This window comes from Cupressus sempervirens, chromosome 5, assembly GCF_028749045.1.
Source record: "Cupressus sempervirens isolate cs-2001-9-10 chromosome 5, ASM2874904v1, whole genome shotgun sequence".
NCBI lineage: Eukaryota > Viridiplantae > Streptophyta > Pinopsida > Cupressales > Cupressaceae > Cupressus > Cupressus sempervirens.
In genome coordinates this window covers 499,330,995-499,352,757 of record NC_143122.1, presented here as the reverse complement: position 1 = coordinate 499,352,757, position 21,763 = coordinate 499,330,995, and the positions used below count along the sequence as shown (strand labels likewise).

The following is a 21,763-nucleotide window of genomic DNA, read 5'->3' as shown; positions in this document are numbered from 1 at the left end:
AGTCTCCAAGTTCCTCCTTTCTTGGGTGCTAAAATAGTAAGGATTGCACATGGGCTAATGCTTTTCCTAATTAGGCCTTGGTCTAGGAGCTCTTGGATTTACTTGGAAATTCCCTCATTTTGTTGAGGATTCATCTTATAGGAAGCTTTGTTAGGAAGGGTAGCTCCTAGCACAAAGTTTATTTGGTGGCTAACAAGTCTCTTAGGAGGTAGGGTGGCAGGTTGTCCATCACAAACAACTGCTTTGTTCTCTTCAAGAAATTCTTGTACTTCACTTGGTATCTCTATTTTCTTGATAGCAACTTCATCTTTAGGCTTCAAAACTATGCAAACCTAACTCTATCTCCTTCTTCTAGGGCCTTTAATAACTCCTTCTTACCAACCATTAGGACACTTGGACTTGATGTCTTCATATCTCCTTCCTCTATCAAGGACTAAATCTTGTAAGTCACACCATATTTCTTGAATGAGTAGGCATTTTTGGCCCCATCATGCATGGCTTGGTTATCAAATTTCCATGGCCTTCCAAGTAGAAGGTGGCATGCATCCATGAGAAGAATACCACATAGCACTCTATCCTTGTATCTCCCTATGGTGAACTCTACCCATGCATGCTCTCCCACAAGATCATGTTGTCTTTTGTTGAGCCATGTGACCTTATATGGGTTGGCATGTAGGATTATTTATAGCTTCAACTACCTCTTCACTGATTATGTTATTTATTGAGCCTGAGTCAATGATGACTAAACACAACTTACCTATGATTTTGCATCTGATTCTAAAGAGTGTCCTTCTTTGTCTTGGTTCTTCTTTGTTTGGCTCCTTGATTAGTGTTCTTCTTATCATCAATTTTTTCCCTTCCTCTGATTCTAAAGGTACTTCAGATTGCTTATGTTTGATACTAGACTCTTCTTGCACATAATTAACTCTTTTTGTACTTCCTTGGGAAGTTGAGCCTTTTTAAGGGCATCTATATGCAGGGTGTCCTAATTGATTATAGTGGTAGGATATTATGATGGAAAAGTAGGATCCTCTCCCCTGGTTATTGCTCCTTCCTCTCCAACTAGTGTTAGAGCCTCTGCCCTTATTGAAACTTCCTCTTCCTGAACCTCCTTCTCGTTGTTTAGTCAACTCGTCTCCTTGTGGCCTAGAAGTTGATCCTCTTTCACCATAGCCTCTTTGACCTCTTCCATGTCTACCTCTACCTCTGCATCTAAAATTTGTGTCTTCCTTCTTCTTGTTCTTCTCTTCCACTTTTAGAGCAAGTTGAAAGCATTTATGGATTGTTGGAGTCCATAGGCTGATCTCTTCTTGTATGTTCCATTTCAAGCCTCCTAGATACCTAGCCACTTTGACAGTCTCATCTTCTTGTATTCTTGACCTCAAACATAACTTTTGAAACTCTTTAGTGTAAGTTGCCACATCCATGTCTTTTTTTTAAAAACTTTTTCTCTTCTTGTGTAATTGAATTTCACAGTCTTATGGTAAGTATTGTTCTTTCACCTTTGTTACCATAGCTTTCCAATTTGCAATGGGATTCTTTCCCACTTTATCCCTCTCTTCTTGGAGGAACTTCCACCATGTTAGGGTTGATCCCCTTGGATTAGATTTGTCCACCTTAACCTTTTATGCTTCAGTCACACCTTCACACTCAAAGTGGTTCTCCATCCCTTCAATCCACTCCATTACAAATTCAATGTTCATCTTTCCACTAAACAAAGGGACTCCTTCTAAGGATTTCCCACCTAATTCCTTGATAGATTTTAAGAATGGTTCTTCATTAAATGGAGTGTTTGGGGTAGGTATGACATCTTCCTCATCAACCTTTTCCTTGACTTTACTGCTACTTTGACCTTCTTGGTCTTTCTTCATAGCTGCCTCAACAACTTCTTCTAACTTTACTTTCATTTCTTCTAGGGATTCTTCAAGGATCTTATTTATCTCCTTTTTCTCACTCATTTATTTTTCTAACTCTACATTAGTTACCATTGTTGATTCTCCAACTAATTCTATTGTGTGAAACATTTAACCACAAGCCTAAATCTTTAGGCTTTGATACCAATCTGATGTAAGCTTAGGTAGTCTGATTACTTAGTCCCTCCCTTCTCTCTTAGATTTTCTAAGAATTTCTCTTAGCCTATTATGGTTTAACTTGATACCCTAACCTCTAGAGAATCTCTATCCTATTCCCCAACACTTCACTACCTAGGTACACAAGGATCTTGCTTATACTCACCAAATGCCTCTTCAAGCTAACTTGCCAACATCAAATCTTGATCCAACTTGATCATCTCCTTAACTACATGGGGTGAGGGATTACTACATGTGTTGTTAGTCTTCATCTAGGCTTCTATCCACAAAACCCACAAGATTCCTTCTTGTTTCTTTCATTTATCCCCAAACTGTCAAAAACAAGCCTAATTGAATTAGCCCCCCTAACTGAGTCTTTTGATTATAACTCCAAACTTCTCTGAAAAAAAAGTGGCAAACTAATCATGGATTTGAGTATCCTTTTGGAAAACCTAAGATATTTTGTGGGTCTCAGGTTCCCAAGTCCTTTGTACATCTAAAAGCAACTTTTATGCCTATAATTAAGGGTTTCCCACTAAGATTGACAACATTGGCTAGGGTCTACTCAAAGGCTTAGAAAAACTTTTCTTGAAACCTCCTCCTCTTTCATATGGAAACATCACTCACCCCTCTCCATTTTTAAACTCTTGGTTTGAACTATCTAATACATTCAAACCTCCCAAAGCTTCTTGCAAAAATTGTGATTGCCTAACCAAGTGATTATGACTTGCTTAGGGAATCACATAAAAAATGGTTAACCAAATCTCTAGGGACCCAAAATATATATACCTAATGTACACTTATTCCACTTACGTTCCCCTTAATGTTGTGATGAATCCACTATAGGAACTCATGGGGGAGCCATTTTCACAAAAAATTGTCAAGACCAGAACAACACACAGTCTGATTACAAAAGATTTTCAAAAGCTAATCAAATGAACTTCTAAAAACTAGTAAATTCAATCAAAATGTACAATACAAGCATGAAATTCAATAATCCAATGCCAAAATTAAAACTTCAATCCATTATTATGAACATAAAAACTAAAATCATAAAAATTGTGGAAACTATGACAAAATTTGTGACTTTCAATCACAAAACTTACTTCTTACAATGTCCAACCCTTGAAATGTCATTTGGAGGTGCTTAAATACCTTTTACTTGTGGTCCCTAACTATTTCTCAGACCCATGTGTCATTAGGATGAAAAAATGTAAAACTTGTCATAATGTTGTCATGAGAATATTGCAAAATGCAATGTTGTCATAAGCAACATTTTGCATTTCTAAGCATCTTTGCATTTTAACACTTGGAACTTTCTACCTACCCTTCACTTGGTTCATTAATGATTTCTAAGCATTTTTTAACCTTCATACCACCATTTTCAATTCAAGTTCATATTTTTTCACTCCTAGGCCTAGTTCACAATATTTCAACATTTTTGACAACTTATGCAATCTTTCCCCAAATGAGAACTTGTGACCTCTAAACTATGCAAAAAGGTTTAAAAATACCTTAGAGGACATATGTAGATCAAATCCCAACTTTACTAATATTTCTAAGGTATTTGACCCCTATTCCTAGGTTTTCTTTCAAAAACTCCTAAACAACAAAGATTACCAAAACCTCTAGACTGGATTGAACCAAACACAATCCATCTAGGAGCTACCAAACATGACCTTGAAAGGTCCATACTCACACTCATGACTTGGCTAGAGTTAGTATAGGAAAAATCAAAACTAGAAATCAAAACAAGGAGTTTGACAAGGTGTCCCTACACCAAAAAGCAACAAAATACACACACACACACACACACATGGATGTGTGTGTGTGTGTGTGTGTGTGTTTGTATACATATATATACATATATATGTACACACACCCACATAGTTCCTCTTTGTGTCCATTTTTTATTTCTTTTATTCCAATTCTATTTTGTTTGCTCTTAATAATTTTTGCTCTCAATTATTTGTATTCTTATGGTGTTTTAAACGTTTCTAATCTATTTACCTTACATATATATATATATATATATATAGTTTAAATTTTTTATTTTATTTTATTAATGTATAGTTTCTTTTTAGCCTTATGTCTATGTTTTGACTATATTCTATTCGTGTTTTTGATATTTTCTTATTTTTATTGTTCTTTCTATCATCTCTATGCTTTTATTTTTATAGCTATTCTTCTTTTTCTTTTACTTTTTGGTATTTTCTTCTTCCTTGGGTATCCTAGTCCTTTCCCTGCCACTTGCCATTCTCCCCTTAATCTTCTTTCTTCTATCTCTTAGTCCCCCCGCTTCTTATTTGGCTTGGTCTGCTACTTCTCTTACTTTCTCATGATGCTTTCTTTCTCTTCTATCCCAATGATGGATCACATAGTGTGATCTGAAATGTTAATACAAAAATAATCACAAAATCTAATCCAAAAGCATAAAATTTGAGAGCTTCATATGGAACATGGAAATCTTATTGTTCTTAAAATTGGATAGATTAAGACTTATTGTAAAGGAGACAAGAGACATAACAAAATATATCTACAATTGCCCTTGGGTTCTCCACTTCATGAGAGAAGACGCCCTTGGGATGGAGTTGGTTAGACCTAGAATCACAAGGTTTGGAATGATTTTCTTAACATTTCAAAGTGTTATCACTTCTTGACATCTTTGAAAAAATTGTTTGTGAGTCTACCATGGTTAGACTCGCCTTATTCAAAGAAACATGATAGAAGAGAGTCACACACATCATCTTTGACAACCACTTTGTCTACAATAATTGTAAAGGTAACTTGGAAACTTCAAGAATTGTTTATATATATATATATATATATATATATATATATATATATTCAAGAATCAAGTCTTTCATTGTTAATTTGGAACTCTAGTTTCTAAAGATTAATGTTATTTATTTATTTACTTTTCACTTGTAGGTGAAAGAACCCTTAGTTAGAGATCTTTGTTTGGTCGATGAGGATCAAACCCCAATGTGGATCAAACCTCAATGGGTTATCTTTATGAGGCCATGGATAGCACCAAGGGGCTATTAGAAATTACTACAAGAGGGACAACCTCAAACTTGACCCCATATGGGAGATTATTGACATGAGGTTGAACAATCAACTCTACTAATCCATCAATGTAGTGGGTTACTTCCTCAACCCTCATTTTTGCTTGTTGCCATCCTATACAAATCCCAATGGAGAGGTCATGGAGAGCTTCACTAATTGCATGCAAAGGATGGTACCCAAGGTTGAGGTGAGAAACCTCATTGTGGAAGAGACCAAAGTGTACCAAAATACAACAAACAAGCTATAGAAAGAAACACACAAACCCCAAGTACAATATTTGAAATTTTAGAGTCTTTTACATGCATGATAAGTAGATAAAAACTAAATTGTATATGTTTTCACCTATCTTTCTAACTCTTTAATATTTTATCTTGTAGATGCTTGGTAGAAAAATTGAGGTGAAAATGTTCCAAATATACAAAAAATTTCCCTTCGCAACCTATGACAACCTTGTAGCTCATCTTGTTCTGCGCTTAGTTAGAGCTTATTTGAGGTCATTCACACAAAGAAGATGAACAAGTTGGCACAAAAATGTCTCAATGATCTCACCTTTGTGCACAAGAAAGGTTTAATTAGCACCAATTGGTCCACTTGATTTGGATGACATATATGCTTATTGTTATTGGTCATTATATGAGCAACCTCCATTGTTCGTAGAGGACGAGATTTATAAGTTGGAGATGCAACCTATGGAGGGTGGTTTCATTGCAATATTTGATAAAATAATTGAGGACTCAAAAGATGAGGGTATAGATGAGGAGTCATTGTCAACGTCAACACCATCTACATCTAGGATGGAGGTCGAGCACAACCATAGCCACAACTAAACAAAAAAATTCTAGGCCTAAACCCCCTCATGTTCCAACAGTTTTTACTAAATCTCCTAGTAAAGAGATGAGGTAGATATAAACTATTTTGATATTGTACTTGACACTTGTATTTCCTTGTAGTTTTTGAAAGACAATTTGCTATTTTTAGTTTGCTTTAAAGTTTAAACTATTAGACTTATTTGCATTTATGTGTATTTAGATCAGCTTATTTGGTTTGTTTACTTATTTATTGTCTCAATGGATGCATCTTTTAACTGAAATTTTCAACAACAAAATTGCATTTCTAATCAAATTTAAATAATTTTTTTAATTCTCAATATTCCCTCTAATATTTGTTGATAACTTTCTTTTTTCCCTTGATAATAAGTTGCCAATAACTATATTTTGAACTATACATAAAATGGTAATGATGAATATATCTAGCCTTGTACACAAATATACCAACGATAATTTTATTATTTCCTTGGGGGCACTCAAAGTGGGCCAAAAACTACTAGTGAAAAGGATTTGGGTGTATTCATCATTGTGTGATTTTATCTTTAAATACTTTAAAGTTTCTAATATGTTCTTGTTTTAATTTTGTTAAATTGTTTTATGTTAAAGACATGTTTTGCATGATCCAACCCGTAGTGAGTTTTTGCTTCCGAGCAACGCATACCTCAACATTCTAGCTTGCTACTAATAAAAAGTAAGTGTTAAAATGAACATTATTAAGCCAATAGGCTTATTACTATGAGACTTGCCGACAAAATTTTATGACTCATTGGAATTGTCGGACGCCATGAAAAAAGAACAAATAGAAAATGTTACATTGTCAGTCTCTCCAAAATAGAAAATGGTGAAGAAAAAGAATGTGTTGGAAATGTCTTGGCCATTAGAGCAATTATCTTGACTATATGACGTGGCATTACTTGCACTTGCTTTCCATTTCACTGGAATTTTGTTAGATTGTCTTGGAATCTTGACAATGGAGAAAAATAAAATGAAAAATTACAGTTTGAGTTAATTTTCACTTACCACCATTCAATAAAGAATCTAAGGTAGTCCTTGGAACAAATCAAATTTTTTTCGAACTTTTGTGAAGATTGTTTGCTTCATATTATTCCACTTCATTTGCTTTTCTCTTATCTATTACACTTTGGTTGAAAAAAAAATTATCTATTTTTTTGAAATAAAGGAGGGGTGAAAATTTATTCAAGTTGAAAGAGAAACAAAAACAAATAGAGAAAGGGCATTAGAAAACCCTATCAAGATCAACCAAGTGATCAAATTGATGGGACAAGCCCATCGGAAGTTGAGTCTTATTGACAATGTTCCAATTACACATATGGTTAGAAGCCCACTTCGCCAAACAATCAGCAACACTATTCCATTCTCTGGGAATATGAGTGAAAGTAACAGACTCCAAAGAAGTACACAAATTATGAATCTGGTCCGCAATCAAAGCTAACTTCCAACTAACAACTTTAGAATGTTCCTAATTCAAAAGATGTATCACCACTTGTGAGTTAGATTCATAGATAAGCCTTCTCCAACCAAGGTCACAAGCATTCTTCACATCATATAAAATAGCTATGGCCTCCATTAGGTGATGACTTTTATAAATAGAAAACACAAACTTGACATCCCCCTTACCATCTCTACCAACACCACCAATGCCAGCAAGGTCTGGATTTCCCTTGGAAGACCCATTTGTGTTGATTTTAAGAATGCCTTGCAGAGGGGCACTCCACTTCCCCACCCTATTTATCTTTTGCAAGGGATGCCTACACATCTTTCTTAATAGTTTTCCATGTGGGGGGAATATTTAGATGATTACTGAAAATATCCTCCCCTGGTTTTGTTGGTGCTCAAAATTGCAACTCCGATTTTGAGTTCCATTGAGAAATTGAGCCCTATAAATGCTTTTAAATGAGATTGTACCCGGCTGTACCTCTGAGGCCTAAGAGGTGTTTAATGCTTCTAGCACCTTTCACTCGGTGTGTTTGCATGTTCCATGAAGTTAAATTATCATTCTGAGCCAATCTGTGAAGTCCTGTTTTGAGTAATTGTCATTTCTGCATTTTTCACCTGTGTCAAATAGCGACAGGAAGCTGTGTTTGCCATTGAATATCTTGCACCCAGAAATGTTTTGTGACTTGCAGCTTTGGAAGTGTTTAGTGTCCATACCCAAGAACCTATGTTTCAGATTTTGAGTTGTTTCAAGTCTGTTTGACTAGGTTTTGAATCCCTCAAAGTTGGTCAGTTACTATTTTCATGCTTTTGCAATTTGTTCTGATTTCTGGGAAGCCCTGTTTGACAAGCCATAACTCTGACCTAATTAACCAAAATGCTAAATTTCTTTTTGCATTGTATTGTAGACGTCAGAGACTTATTATGTTTCAAGTTTTAACTTATGACGAATCTGTTTGATTAGTTTTCAAATGTGATTCCAAACACAATTTCTATCATTTTACTAGTGTTAGTATTTGCAGATTGTTTGGTACCATTTTTCGGGACGTCATATCTTGAGATCCATGAGAGGTAAGATCAAATGGATTATACCACTGTGCTCACCTCTGAAAATACTCCAAGTGTGTCAATTTGCAAGTCATGAAGAATCCATTTGCACACTTTTCCAGGTCAATTCCATTTGCAAAAATTGCTTTTTTGACATTGTTTCCAGTCTACAAATCCAAGTAGCCTACTTTGGCTGCTCGCCATTTGCATCATGTTATTCGTCATTAGCCCAAATCACATATCCATACTCTCCTCATGACAGTGAACGAGTTCCCCAATTTGTATTTTCCCAAGTGTTAGTTTACCCAGTGTTTGAAGCCGATTCTGAACCCAATTTAGTGTTTTTTGACATGTTTTCTTGCAGGTGATTCTGAGAAGGTAACTTTGACTGTCAATATCTTTTGACTAGAAATTTTTTATAAGACGAGATCTAACGGGGTGCAAGAATGCGGAACAAAGAATCAGTGTGCCGATTTTTCGAGCCTGGTCAGGTGTTCTGGTCAGTTTTTAAGGCCAGTCAACGGACCTTTTGACACCAATCTGACAATTTGTAGATAAGTGATAAATTTGAGTGTTCTTATGTAATTCAAAAGTGTTTTCTTTCAAGCCAAGCTCATGGTAATGGCACAGAACTTGTGGGAGGAATAGTCAGAGTTCCATTGGCCCAAATAGGCAAGGGGATTGTAGAATGTGAGCTCCTCAAATGGTTTGTGCAAGAGGGAGACAGAGTGGATGAGTTTCAACCACTCTGTGAAGTCCAAAGTGATAAAGCAACTATTGAAATTACAAATTGCTATCAGGGGAAAGTGTCACGAGTGAGATTCATTCCTAGAGATATTGTAAAGGTTGGAGAAACATTGGTGGATTTAGTTATAGATGAAAAACATGAGACTATAGAAAGTTGGGAACAAATACAGACATCCTCCATAGAGTTCCAGGAAGCTGATTTGCAATCTAGAGATTCTCCAAATAGCATAGAAAATAGGGAAAAGGTATTGTCTACTCCTGTAGTTCATCATATGGCAAAGGAGTATGGCATTAATTTAGAGGATATTCCTGGTAGTAGTAAAGATGGCAGGGTATTGAAAGAGGATGTCTTGAAATACATAACGAAGTAGGAGAGTGTTTGGAACAATCTTTCTCATATTTTTCATCCTAGTCAAAATGTAGAGGGCAAAGTTATGAATTTAACACTAGAAAAAGAGTCATCTAATCAGGATGTAACAATTCATCAAGTTCATGAAGACAAGACTATTCCCCTCAGGGGATTTTGGCGTGCCATGGTCAAAACTATGAACATGGCTGCCAAAGTGCCGCACTTCCATTATCTGGAAGAGATTAATGCGGACTCCCTTTTTAAGTTGAAGGATTCTTTTCAAAGAATAACAGCTGACCAAGGTGTGAAGCATACATACATACCATTTCTGATAAAGTCTTTATCATTTTCTCTGATTGATCACACATCAATGAACAATATTTTCAATGAAGAAGCATGTGAACTCATTAATAAAGGCTCACATAATATAGGAGTTGCCATGGCTATGCCTCATGGTTTGGTTGCTCCTAACATCAAGAATGTTCAATCACTTTCCATATTAGAGATTACAAAGGAGCTTCAACGCCTTATTCAAGAAGCCTCAAACAACAGGCTGTCTTTGGATGACGTTTTTGGTGGAACAATAATAGTTAGCAACTTTGGGGCCATTGGTGGTAAATTTGGGTTTCTGCTTTTAAACTTGCCTGAGGTTTCTATAGTAGCAATTGCAAGAATCCAAAAGCTTCCTCGGTTTTCAAATGATGGGACAATTTATCCCGCTTCACTTATGAATGTTATAGTTGGTGCTGATCACAGAGTCATAGATGGTGCCGTCATGGCAAAATTTTGTAACAAATGGAAGCTCTGATGCCAATCTGAAAGAGCATTGGCCAGGAGATGGACCCCTTGACAAGAAAGATTGGAGGCGGACAACCTCTGTCGAAAATGAGAGGAAGACTTTATATTCTTTGAGGAGACCACGCTTCAAATTAAAGCAATGGGACTTGGAAAGAGGGCGGTAGATGATCAAGGAAAGCCATGTTTAAAAGGCGTGTGAAAGCTAGATTAAGCCTCATGAGCATATTTGGAACAACAGCAGGGCATCCATGTGAAGGAACTTAGGTGCCGAAGTCTAAAAAGGCAGGGGAAGACACAGTGGTCAATGCCCACATCATTAAGTTGGAAAAACTAGTTTGCAAGGAAAGTTTAATGCAAATGAGCAATCAGTGAACGGCATTGAAGATGCCTCCCTGACAAGGAACACAACTTCACGTGAAAGTAGAGCAGTCGGCATGTAAAGAAGAGGTTAGTCAACAAAAAGACCAGCCCTAGTTAGAACCAACATATAAAATTGGTTCCTCACACATTAAAACCCACGCCAAGGCATGATAAAAGGAACTCACGCATGCAGGTGAGAAATCCACAACAGTCCACGCATCAACAAAAGAATGAAGCACGCCCAGTGTTTGAAGACAGATCGACGCATGAATGAAAAAAGCCGTAGGTCTCAAGGTTTTATGGTAAGGAGTCGTCCATGCATTAGTGAAGTAGATCCACGCAAAGCCAGGGTAGCGCCATTACAAGGGCCAAAAGCAGCATGAAAACAAAGAGCAGCAAACACCAAACAGAGTTCACGTGAATTAGAGCAATTCGCGAAGAAAACAATGAGGAGGAAGCGGCTTAAAAAGAGGAGATCCATGTTCAGCTGAAAGCCACAAGCAAAACTCAGCCCACGCTTTCTCTTGAACAGGGAACGTCCAACGGCTACTCACACAACATGCAGGTGATTTAGTCAATGATTCAAAGGGCAGGCATGTCTAAAAAAGCATGCCATACATAGCAAGGGACGGCATAAGTCTGAAAATAGCCTAAGTAACCAATGCAGCGCACAAACAAAGACACGCCCGAAAGAAAGAAATCTGCAATGTCCTTCCCAGGCGTGAATGAGCAGGAAGCCACGCATGAACAGTCAAGTAACATTATCCCACATTTATGAGGATAGAGGAGTTTTAAAGGTTTAAATACAGCACAACACCCTACTTAAAATGAAATAAACATAAAGCTTTTGGCAAGCCACAGCATGGAGAGCAGGGCCCGGGGTTAACCAATTAGACCTCAGATTTTGAGCTTAAAAGCAATATTTTACACGCGCTAATGTGGTGGAGGTTGCACGAGATTCAGACACGTGTCCAACTCGACGATCAGCGCACTCTTGCAAAAAGAGGATGCTCGGGAGATAAGTAATGCGAAATTGCGGGCATGCGACACATGGTAACGGGACCGGGAAGAAATGACGTGGCAGTAACGGGACCGGGAAGAAATGGCGTGGCGGTTGAGCAGGCAAGTGATGACGGAGCAGGTGGGCGACCAGTGGTAGCGTGCCACGTGGCACAAGCAAGACGAATTAACAGGAGCCCAACATGGAGCCGTTAGACTCAAGGAGTTATGCTTCAAATATATTCATTTGTGAGAATAATTTTATTTAATTTTTACACATTTAATTTAATTTAATATTGTAAATTGTATATCAATTTTTATTTTTATTTTTTTGAGTATAGATTCAATAAGTTAATAATTTGAATACTATCATAAGAATATATCAAAATTGATTGCTTATAGTAGACAAGAGTCTACAACACAACAACCTCTTTATTTTGCAAAGTTATACTTTTCATACAATTTTTTAAAGTTTTTTTGCTTTATAAGATTTCATAAGCTTTATTTCCCTATATTTGTTTGAAATGATTTTCAAAGATTTCTTCTTCCTTTTAAAACTACTACAAACCATTGATAGATAGATGTCACTTGTGTATTATTAATTAAAAGTGCTAATCAAAATAATTTAAATTATTTTTGAAAATAAGTGGTATGGAGAACTCAATAACATGCATAATTATAGAAATGTTCAAATTGTATCATTATGATTTTAAATGTTGCTTGTTATAAAATGAAATATATAAAGCTAATTCTTAACTTATTACTTCTAGATTTATTTAAGTAAATATATAATTAAATCTTATTAGGGTACAAGTAATATTTAAGATAAAAGAATGAATCATAACAGAAGAATGCTATTACCAGTTGGAACTACTGTCATTTAGGATAGTCATATAAGAACCCTAAATAAGAAAGGTTCATGGATGTAGAGAGTGTATAGATAGATGGATTTTAGTCCAATATCAACATGAGGGATATTTATTAAGGAGAGGCAACAAAGAAAAAATGGGAGGGAGATAAAAAGGAGAAGGAGAGGATAGGGAGAATATGAAGAGATAAGAAGTGGGAGGGAGAGAAACAAGAAGAGAGGAGAGAGGAGGGGGGGATGAATATATATGGGGGAGAGTAGTAAGATAAATAATAGAAAGAGAAAAAAAAAAGATAGAAGTGACTAAAAAAATTAAATCTTGATTTCAACTGTAATTCCAATTTTAGCTTTGTAGAATCAAATGGAGAACAGGAATACATATTCATATTTTCTATTATAAAATAACAAACCCATTATTAGAAGTAACAAAGAGAGGAAAAGAGGAAGGGGACTTAAAGATAGGGGAACACTAAACTGGAAGGCCTCAAACAAAAGCCAAGAACCATTTCAAAAGAGACTTACTATAAGTCAACTTGAGGTAAAGTTTGTAAACTCATCATAGACACTATCTATTTTTTACAAAACCATGAATGCTATGAAGAAAAATAAGTAGATAGGTAAAAAACATTACACTGATAAAAATAGATAGGAAAACATAATGGATCATAGGAAGATAAATAGAAACGATAGAGGAGGGAGACAAAAAGAGAGAATGATAAATATATATCAGGTGATAGATGGAGAATGGAAAGATACATAGGGAGAAAGGAGTGTCTATATATGTGATAATAAGAGAGATATAAAGATGGGAGAAGGGAAGTAGAGAGGGATAGTTTTTGAATAATTATTGAAGAACAACATTAAAAGTATACAAGACTATCGGTTTAACTCTTGCACCCTTCAAAGGTGCAAGTGCTACTATATATAGAAAATCCCAAATAAGGTTTTGACTTCCTTGGTTACATGAGGGGAAAAATCAGCTGCACGTGAAGTTTACTATGAAGAACTTATTTGGCAGCAGGAAATATTATTTCGATCTGATCAAGTATTTCCACAATTACCGGGAAAGGAAAGTCTCCACGGTCCCTAATATACACTGCACCTTTATGTATGAGAAAGAAGTACAAATTCCACTCCATAAAGTGGAATTGCATTATTGATCTTCTGCAGGCTGTGGAAATGACTTCTCTTATCGAACAAGAATAGAAGAATGAATGCATAATATATTATATATACATTGGGATCACATCTGTGACAAAACATTGCTGATCTTACGCAATTCTGTCAAAGCTGCCAAAGCCGCAGCCTGTCCTTTTCCTGCAAGTACATTCATGGACGAATGCTCCAACCTTTCTGTTGAAGAAACATGCATTTCATCCTTGTTCTTTGTCACTGATGATTGCAAAAATGTTGATTCGATCACCTGAAATGCAGAAGAATCGAATTCCAATTACGATCCAGATTAGTGAAGCAGTATTCCTACAATGTACCAATAAACAATATGAAATCCCCCACAAAAGAAAAGTATCACTGACAAATTCTATCAACATACCTGAATATTCTCAAGCATAGATTGACCCAAAATTCGCAAATCATCTGATGGGTCCTTGCTTTTAGAAACTATTGTTGCCTCTAATTTAACAAGGGGTGATGAACAGCTGTAGTTTTCTGCATTTGCAGTTGACGCGTCTGAACTATGAGAGAGCTCGTCTCCATTGATTTCATGATCAGAAAACAGATTCTCTCTGTCACTGTCACAAATATGTGTACGCTGATTGCTATCCTCAGGAATGTGTAGTGGATGGTCTCTATCATCCTCACAAATTTGTAAGGCCTCGGGTCTGTCATCTTCAAGATTGTGTGAACCAAGATCTCTAATATCCTCACAACTATGTGAGGCCTGATCTCTATGACTGTCACAAGTGATGGTTTGATCTCTGCCATCATCACTAATTTGTGGGGGCTGATCATTTTCAGTTTTATTCTCACAAGTATAGTGGGAGTTATCTCTATCATTCTTGTTTTCTGGAGGGGCACTACTTTTCTCAGGGAAAACCTTTTTGCAATCAGAAGCAATGTTGTCTTTTCCTTTGGCTTTGAAAATCCCATTACTACCCTTTTCAACACCAGTATTCCTAAACAAATTCCAAATCCAATGGATCTTTCCAGAATGAGCTGCTGTTGGAGGATTTTGTTTTCTTGTCACATTTAATTTCCCTTCTATTTTTGAAGAACCACTTGAGAAAGCCTTCCCTGATGGTTCCTCGGAAATACATTCCACCGAAGCCTCACTTGGACACTGTGGAGATGTTTGAATATGTTCACCACTGATAGAAACTTCTGAGAACTCTTCTTTAGCTGCCATACATCCATTGCTCATTCTATCCTTGGCACGCAAAGAGTTTTTATCCACTTCCAACCCTGTTGTCATACAGGCATCTAAGGATGAAGCCAATGCATTAGTCTCCTGGTTCTTTTCTTTATCACAGCAAAATTTGCTCCGACTCTCACTTCGTTGGACTGCAGGAGTGTCAGAGTTTAAATATTTTAAAGAACCACTACATTTTAAAATATCTGTACCTCTGTCATCTATGTTATCCACCAAGCGCCTTTCATTATGCTGATCAAAATGAGTTCCACTTAATACATTTTTATCTGTGGTATTGGTATCATTTCCCTCAATCCCACACAATCTGTTCACATTCAAATTCAAGCTCTCACACTTATCATCTAGCAATTTTCTTCTAGCTGATCTGACAGAGGAAGTACCAATTTCATGTTTGGCACCAACAACCTTTGAGAACCCTTGGTCAGCAATTGATTGAATGGAACTGTTCTCATTTCCTACTTCCCGTGACTCCGAACTATCAACCGAGTTGGAAACAACACATTCCTGACATGAAGCATCAGCAAAAAATTTGATATCCACTTGCGCAGGTAGAGCCTTGCCTAGACATTCACTTTGTCGACCAAATGAATCTTCGGGCACAAATTTTTGTAGCATAGAACTCCTCCATTTCTGCTCCCAATAGCTCTCTGGCACTAAAACTGTCAATTTATCTGGTGAACATGAACTTGATTTCTGGTGATGCAAAATTGCAGCTTTCTGAGAGAATTTGGATGCCTGGCACGAAGGAGAAGCACTTATGCTCCTGACGAGCTTAGTTATCGCTCCATTTCCATAATTTTGGTCCATTTCCCCTATGGGAGACAGGCTATTGTCATTTGTATCCAAGGCCAGAGCTTGAAGCAGCTTAGCCTTATCAATTAACTTCTTCACATCTGCATCCTTTGGAAAATTAAGCAACTTTTGGAGGCAAGTTGTTGCATTTGTTGTTCCAAGCAATGAGGATCGCAAGTGCAAAAGCAATGAAACAGCTAAAGCTGAAATGAATGCACTGCGAGGAGAGTAGGGAATACTACTTCCATGGACATCATCTCCATAAGTTGATAAAGGAGTATTAGATGCTTCAAATATAGCATCCCAAACATGTAACAGATTCTCAAGCACAAACTCTCGACCAAACAGAACACGCAACCAACGCAAAGCAAAATACTGGGGCTCAACACCAAGGTCAACTAAATGACTGTACAAGGAAATGTCAGCAATGGCAAGTAACTTGTATAAATCACCAGATGCTTCAATAACAGGAGGCAGTCCTGCTACAGAGCCGGCTGCAGGGGTGTTGGTGAAATAATCTGCCATAGCCACTGCCCCACCTCCTCCACTTAATAATGCATCATACATGCAGTAAGCATCATGTTCCAAAAATCTTGTAGATAAAAGAGCCCCAAGCTCCCCCTCTACCCCATATGCATCACTGCTCAAAATGATGGACATGAAATCTGTATCAAGATTATCACTGCTGCCAAGTTTGCCCGGACTCGATTCAGTACAAGAGCTGTCACAGCTGGAAACACTATCCATTGATTTCTCCTCATCTTCCACTTTCATCACAGTTTTACCAAAGATTGGTATGTTTTTTCGTTCCACAAAATTCTTGCTCAAACTTCGATTGATGCCCTGATATGAGAGATCCTCAAACCTGTCATCAAAAAGGTCTCCATACAGATGTTTCACATGGGAGAGATGCATGATATCAACATGCAGAACATACAAAAGAGGAGCAAGCAGTTCATGCATTCCTGAAAACATAAACATCACGAAGTATTGTTAAGGTTTGTCAAAATCCGAAAGTGAATAAAATAATTTGGGGAAATAAAGTTTTAAAAAACACATTTAAATGCAAGTAGTTTCCACAGTCCATAATATGACAAAACTACAACTTGTAAAATCCAGAAATTGGCTTTAAAATGTCTGAAACAAGTATCTCAAAAATGCCTTTAGTATTGTTAATGAATCAATAACCATACCTTGCCGATAGCTATGTTCTGGATACCTTAATGCTCTTAGCAGCAAAATGCGTCTGAGAATAGCCTGGCACGAAGAGGTTTGAAAATAGCTGTCATGTTCAGGGTATAACCGTGACAAATCATTATCTATGGTCCTCTCAAGTTCCGCATTCCGAAAGAAGCGGCCCCAGACACTCTCTGGAGTTGAACAATTTACAGTCAATTACTATGAAAATTAGAAAAGAACCAATTAAATTGAAATTTATAAACATTCTATAAGTAGATTTACCTGGATTTTGTGATAATGGATTGTCAATACTCAGATCAACACCCGCATGGCTTTCTTCCATAATATGTGGGTCAACAAGAAGGCGCCTTCTCAACTCAGCATACCTGAAAAACAAATTCTTTTAGTTTTGTATGAATATAAATAATTTGCTTATGTAGAATATGGAATACCTGCGGAAAATAAAATAAAATTCTCAAAGAATTAAATATTCCTTGGAGAAACTACAGATAAGAGTTGATGATAACACCTGTAAACAGGTTGAAGTAGTGAAAACAGAGTATATTCTGGAGTTTTCACAAACGGTCAAAGCATACGAGTCTATTGACATCAATTCAATTCAAAGGAAGAGCGTAGCGATAATGAATTGACCCCATAAGGATGTATATAACTAAAAAAGATAGACAATGCAAAAGAAAATGGCGAGAATACTGCTGGCATATTATATGAAACGGCAGATTTAATTTAGGGACCATATTATTTTCAAAAAGATGGTTTATCATTTAAATATGCAAAAGAAAATGGCGAAAATACTGCTGACATATTAATTGAGAGGGCGGATTTATTTTAGAGGCCATATTATTTTCAAAGTGATAATTTATCATTCGTATTACTCAATGCACTTCCAATCATGCCTCTCAATCTCAAGAAATTGTCATGTCATAGAGGCTAAAGTTTATTCCTGTCGCGCTTATTTAATTTAAATGAACTATGAACAATAGCGGTTAACCCAATCAGTCTGACAAAGAAAGGAGTCCAGCCCTTTTGGGGAATATGAAATTTGCATGCATGAGCCGAAGCTGAAAGCAATCGCTACATTCAAGATATGAAGATGCATCAAAGTTCTGCTAATTTTACTTCGATTGTGTGAACATAGTCTAAGGGCTTGAGAATGACCAAACCTGAGAAGTTATTCCCTCCTTACCAAAACTTCAGAGTCTCAAATCATGGGTGACTCAAAGTAAGGTCAAAAAAAGGATTACAGATGAATAAAAGAAATGGCAACTGAATGAGAGCGAACTGAAAGGTCCAACCGATAGCTACCCAGAAGCCAGAAGATTATCTCAAATCCTTTTGGTCAGGGATCTTAGGTCTTTAGAAAATAAATTTCATAAGGGGTTTCAGGAGAAATTACTTACTTCCTTCGGCCATCGGCTGCAGCTCGCCTGAGCTGAGAAATGGATCGAGTGTTTGCAGGAAGCACGCCCAATTTGATCCTCCACTCCACTCCTCTCAACAAGCCCTCCTCAACACTCATCTCATCTGTCATTTCTCAATCAGAATAGGGGTTCCTTCAACCTCAATCGCATGCCCTGGTAATCCAGTTTTGCCCAAACAGTGAGCGTGCGTGGGTATAGACGGAATACGTGCGCGAATGAATCTCTACAAGCAAACTAGGTATAAAAGTTCCTTGCCCAGGGGCAAACCAAAATTCCAAACCTCTGCCTACCACCAATCCATTATCTGTGCCCGTGCACGCCTCAATTTTTATTTTTTCTCTTGTATGGCTTTCTCTAGCCCTAATTCACTGCGCAGGGCGAATTGACTCCATGGAAATTCAGCCCTAAACTGGTTGGTAACAATAATGGTGTGGATTATTTGATCACGTTAACCTCGTGGTTTTGGACCAATTTTGGTACAAATCGTGTGTTGCGTAGGCAAGAGAAAAGCATATCCAAATTATATACCTGGAGAAGCCCAATTCGTATCTGCGTTAAGATTTGTCTTGCGCCATGGATTGACTGGTAGCATGAGTTTTACATAGTAAATCGGAGGGTCCCACGGATTTCAATTCGATACAATCCAATCAGCTTTCATCTAAAAATGAATGGGAATCTACGCATTTGCATGCGGGTGCGGCCGTCGTGCAAAATTTTTTACAGAATGATGAATTATTAATATATGAGGTGTCGGTCGCCATTACCATCGTTAACGTAAGAAATGTGTCAGTCCTCACGCATTTAATATTTATCATTATTCTTTGTGGCGTCAGTCCTTCTTTTAACATTCATTTTACAAAACATTTGTTATCATTTTTCTGTGGCGTCGGTCTTTATTAAACATTTAATATTAAACAGTATTCTTGTGGCGTGTGGAATCTTGAATTATTCACTAAATGTATCAACTCTGGAATTTGACTTTGACTTGCTAAAAGGCATACAAAAATGACCAATTTAGAGGTTGAGCTAATACTCTCCACTCTAATTTTTATCTTTAAAAGTTTAATTTTAATCTTAGACCTACGTCGACCTTATCCTTATCAGCTTTTTTAATGGGAAATGCTCAAATTCAACGATATATAAAAAAATGGTAAATTCCTATCATTTTTGGATCTTTCATAACATCATCATTAGTCCGAGATGTTTTAAAACGAAGCATCTAAAGTAATTATTACATCTATATATATTATATAGGTATTAGTATATTGTAGGGTCTATTTCATTTTTCTTTAAATATTATTAAAGTGTACTCACATAATTATCAAGATGAGTTTCTACTCTTCTCACTTAATATAGACTATTTAATACGTTGAAACATTGATTATTTTAAATAAATATGAGATAACAAGTAATTGTTAGGTTTGATGGTTTGAAATCTTAAGAGCTTCCACTAACAATCTGGATGTGCAAGATAAGAGGAAGTCCCATGGGAATTGCAACAAAGAACTAAAGATTGGTACAATGGAGGAGGCGGTTGTTACTCCCAAAGACATTCAGGAACTAAAGGACCGATGCCAAGTGTTGGAGGAAGGGTTCACACTCTTCTCCAAATTTTCTCCCCATATGCGGCAGTGACTACCCTCTAACTATTGGCTTACGAGGAGGAGGAGGAAGGCTTGGGTAAAGATGATTCAAAACTGCGATACAATTTCCTTGCAGAGGATTGGGCAAAGGTTCTCTTGGCAAGGAAAGACAACAAGAAATATGCTAGTTAGTGGTGTTTCCAGTAATAATTTTTGGTTATCTGTGGGTAGTTTCTTTCCATCCAGCTTAGATGGTTTTGGTTTTTTGGTGGAACTTGGGTTTGGGTTGTGGGTGGTACGATGCATTGACCACCTATATGCCTTTTGTTAATTTGTTAAACTTTGTTAGTTTTAAGAACAGGAACTCTAGTACCTTTATTTTATTGTTGTTTTTGATGTAAAACGTTAAGGGTTATGTTTGTTTCTTTGTTGGTTTTCTATTGGTTTCTTGTTGGTAGTTACACCACTATTATTTTGGGCCAACTCCCTAATTTTGATTGCTTTTATATCAAAAACAAGTAATTATTAGTAGAGGCATTAAAGTTTTTTCTCTTTTAAAATTTAAAATTATATAATATCAAAGTGGAAGAGTTGAATATATTGAATTTCTCAAAATAATAAATAAATATATCAATTTTGACAAAATTATTATTATTTTTTGAATGTGAAGATTTATAGCAAATGAAGTAAATGTGTTGCTTTGGAGTTTTGAAGAATTTATTATTATCATCAAATAATTAATTCTTCTCCTATAAATTGAATAGTGGAAATGCTAGAATCATTATAAAGCAAATGATAACAAGGGCCATGTTCTAAGTACTTGCCTTTAGTAAAATAATAGCTATAATTTAAATTTAGTTTGTGTAAGAATTTTTATTTGAAAATTTTATTATAATTTTGAGTTAATTTATTTTAATCAATATTGGATAAAGTATAGGTATAATATGACTGGCTAGAAAGTAATATGTTAATGATCTCCATACAAATCAGTTAGTTCAAAATGTTAGCTTGATTTGTGAAGTGTAGATATTACTAAGTGTATGATGAATTTAATTATATTTTGAAAATAAGATTCAAATTCTTTAAATTAGAAACATTAAAAAATTTTAAAAATTAAATGACACTCTTCTATTAAAAATTATTTAATATATAATATATCTTAGTATTCACATCGTTAAATAATTAAATATTTATATATAACAAATAAATAATAGTTACCATATAATTACTTTTAAAATTTTAAAGTGAAATATAAATTATAGCTAATTTTATAATTAAAACTAAATAGTTAATAATTTCAATTTTTAATTTGTTTTTTGTTGTTCATTTTGTTAAATTTAGTAATAGTAAGAGTCTATATATCATAGTTTATGGAATTGTTTTTTTATTTGGTTATTCTAATTTAGCATCCAATTGATTAATTGTTTTCATAATGTACAATTATTTTTACATTTTAAACATAAATATTTTTATGATGTTGTAATATATTTTCTTCATATATATAAGAATATATAAGTGTGTTGTATTTTAATAGGAAAATCATTTGTAATTGTAATTTTTTTTGCATGGAGTTTATGATGTTGTAGTATACTTTCTTCATATATCTAAGTTTGTTGTATTTTAGTAGGAAAATCATTTGTAATTGTGATTTTGTTTTACAAATATGAAGATGGAGTTTATGATGGTGCAATATACTTTCTTCATATATATAAGTGTGTTGTATTTTAATAGGAAAATCATTTGTAATTGTATTTTTTTTATAATAAATATGAAGGAGAAAATAGTGGTGATAT

General features: G+C 35.7%; 1 protein-coding gene and 1 pseudogene across 1 annotated transcript; one reads left to right on the top strand and one right to left on the bottom strand.

The window, feature by feature from the left end:
- The first annotated feature begins 8,913 nt into the window (after nucleotides 1–8,913).
- On the top strand, nucleotides 8,914–10,371 carry LOC149556903 (lipoamide acyltransferase component of branched-chain alpha-keto acid dehydrogenase complex, mitochondrial pseudogene; annotated as a pseudogene).
- Nucleotides 10,372–13,467: 3,096 nt separating this feature from the next.
- LOC149556902 (uncharacterized) lies at nucleotides 13,468–19,095 on the bottom strand. Its single transcript, XM_089831535.1, has 5 exons — nucleotides 18,367–19,095; nucleotides 17,231–17,334; nucleotides 16,963–17,139; nucleotides 14,141–16,734; nucleotides 13,468–14,011 (listed from the first exon to the last, which is right to left on the bottom strand). The coding sequence occupies exons 1-5, from the start codon at nucleotides 18,495–18,497 to the stop codon at nucleotides 13,832–13,834; spliced, it is 3,186 nt and encodes a 1,061-aa protein (XP_089687661.1). The 5' UTR covers nucleotides 18,498–19,095; the 3' UTR covers nucleotides 13,468–13,831.
- Between the last annotated feature and the right edge of the window lie 2,668 nt (nucleotides 19,096–21,763).

Excerpts from the sequence above, each read along its gene's own strand:
- LOC149556902 (XM_089831535.1), bottom strand. The coding sequence starts at position 18,497 with ATGACAGATGAGATGAGTGTTGAGGAGGGCTTGTTGAGAGGAGTGGAG. Across the intron at positions 17,335-18,366 it reads GCAGCCGATGGCCGAAGGAA|GTATGCTGAGTTGAGAAGGC; the intron begins GTAAGTAATTTC and ends TTTGTTTTTCAG. Across the intron at positions 17,140-17,230 it reads TCCATTATCACAAAATCCAG|AGAGTGTCTGGGGCCGCTTC; the intron begins GTAAATCTACTT and ends GTTCAACTCCAG.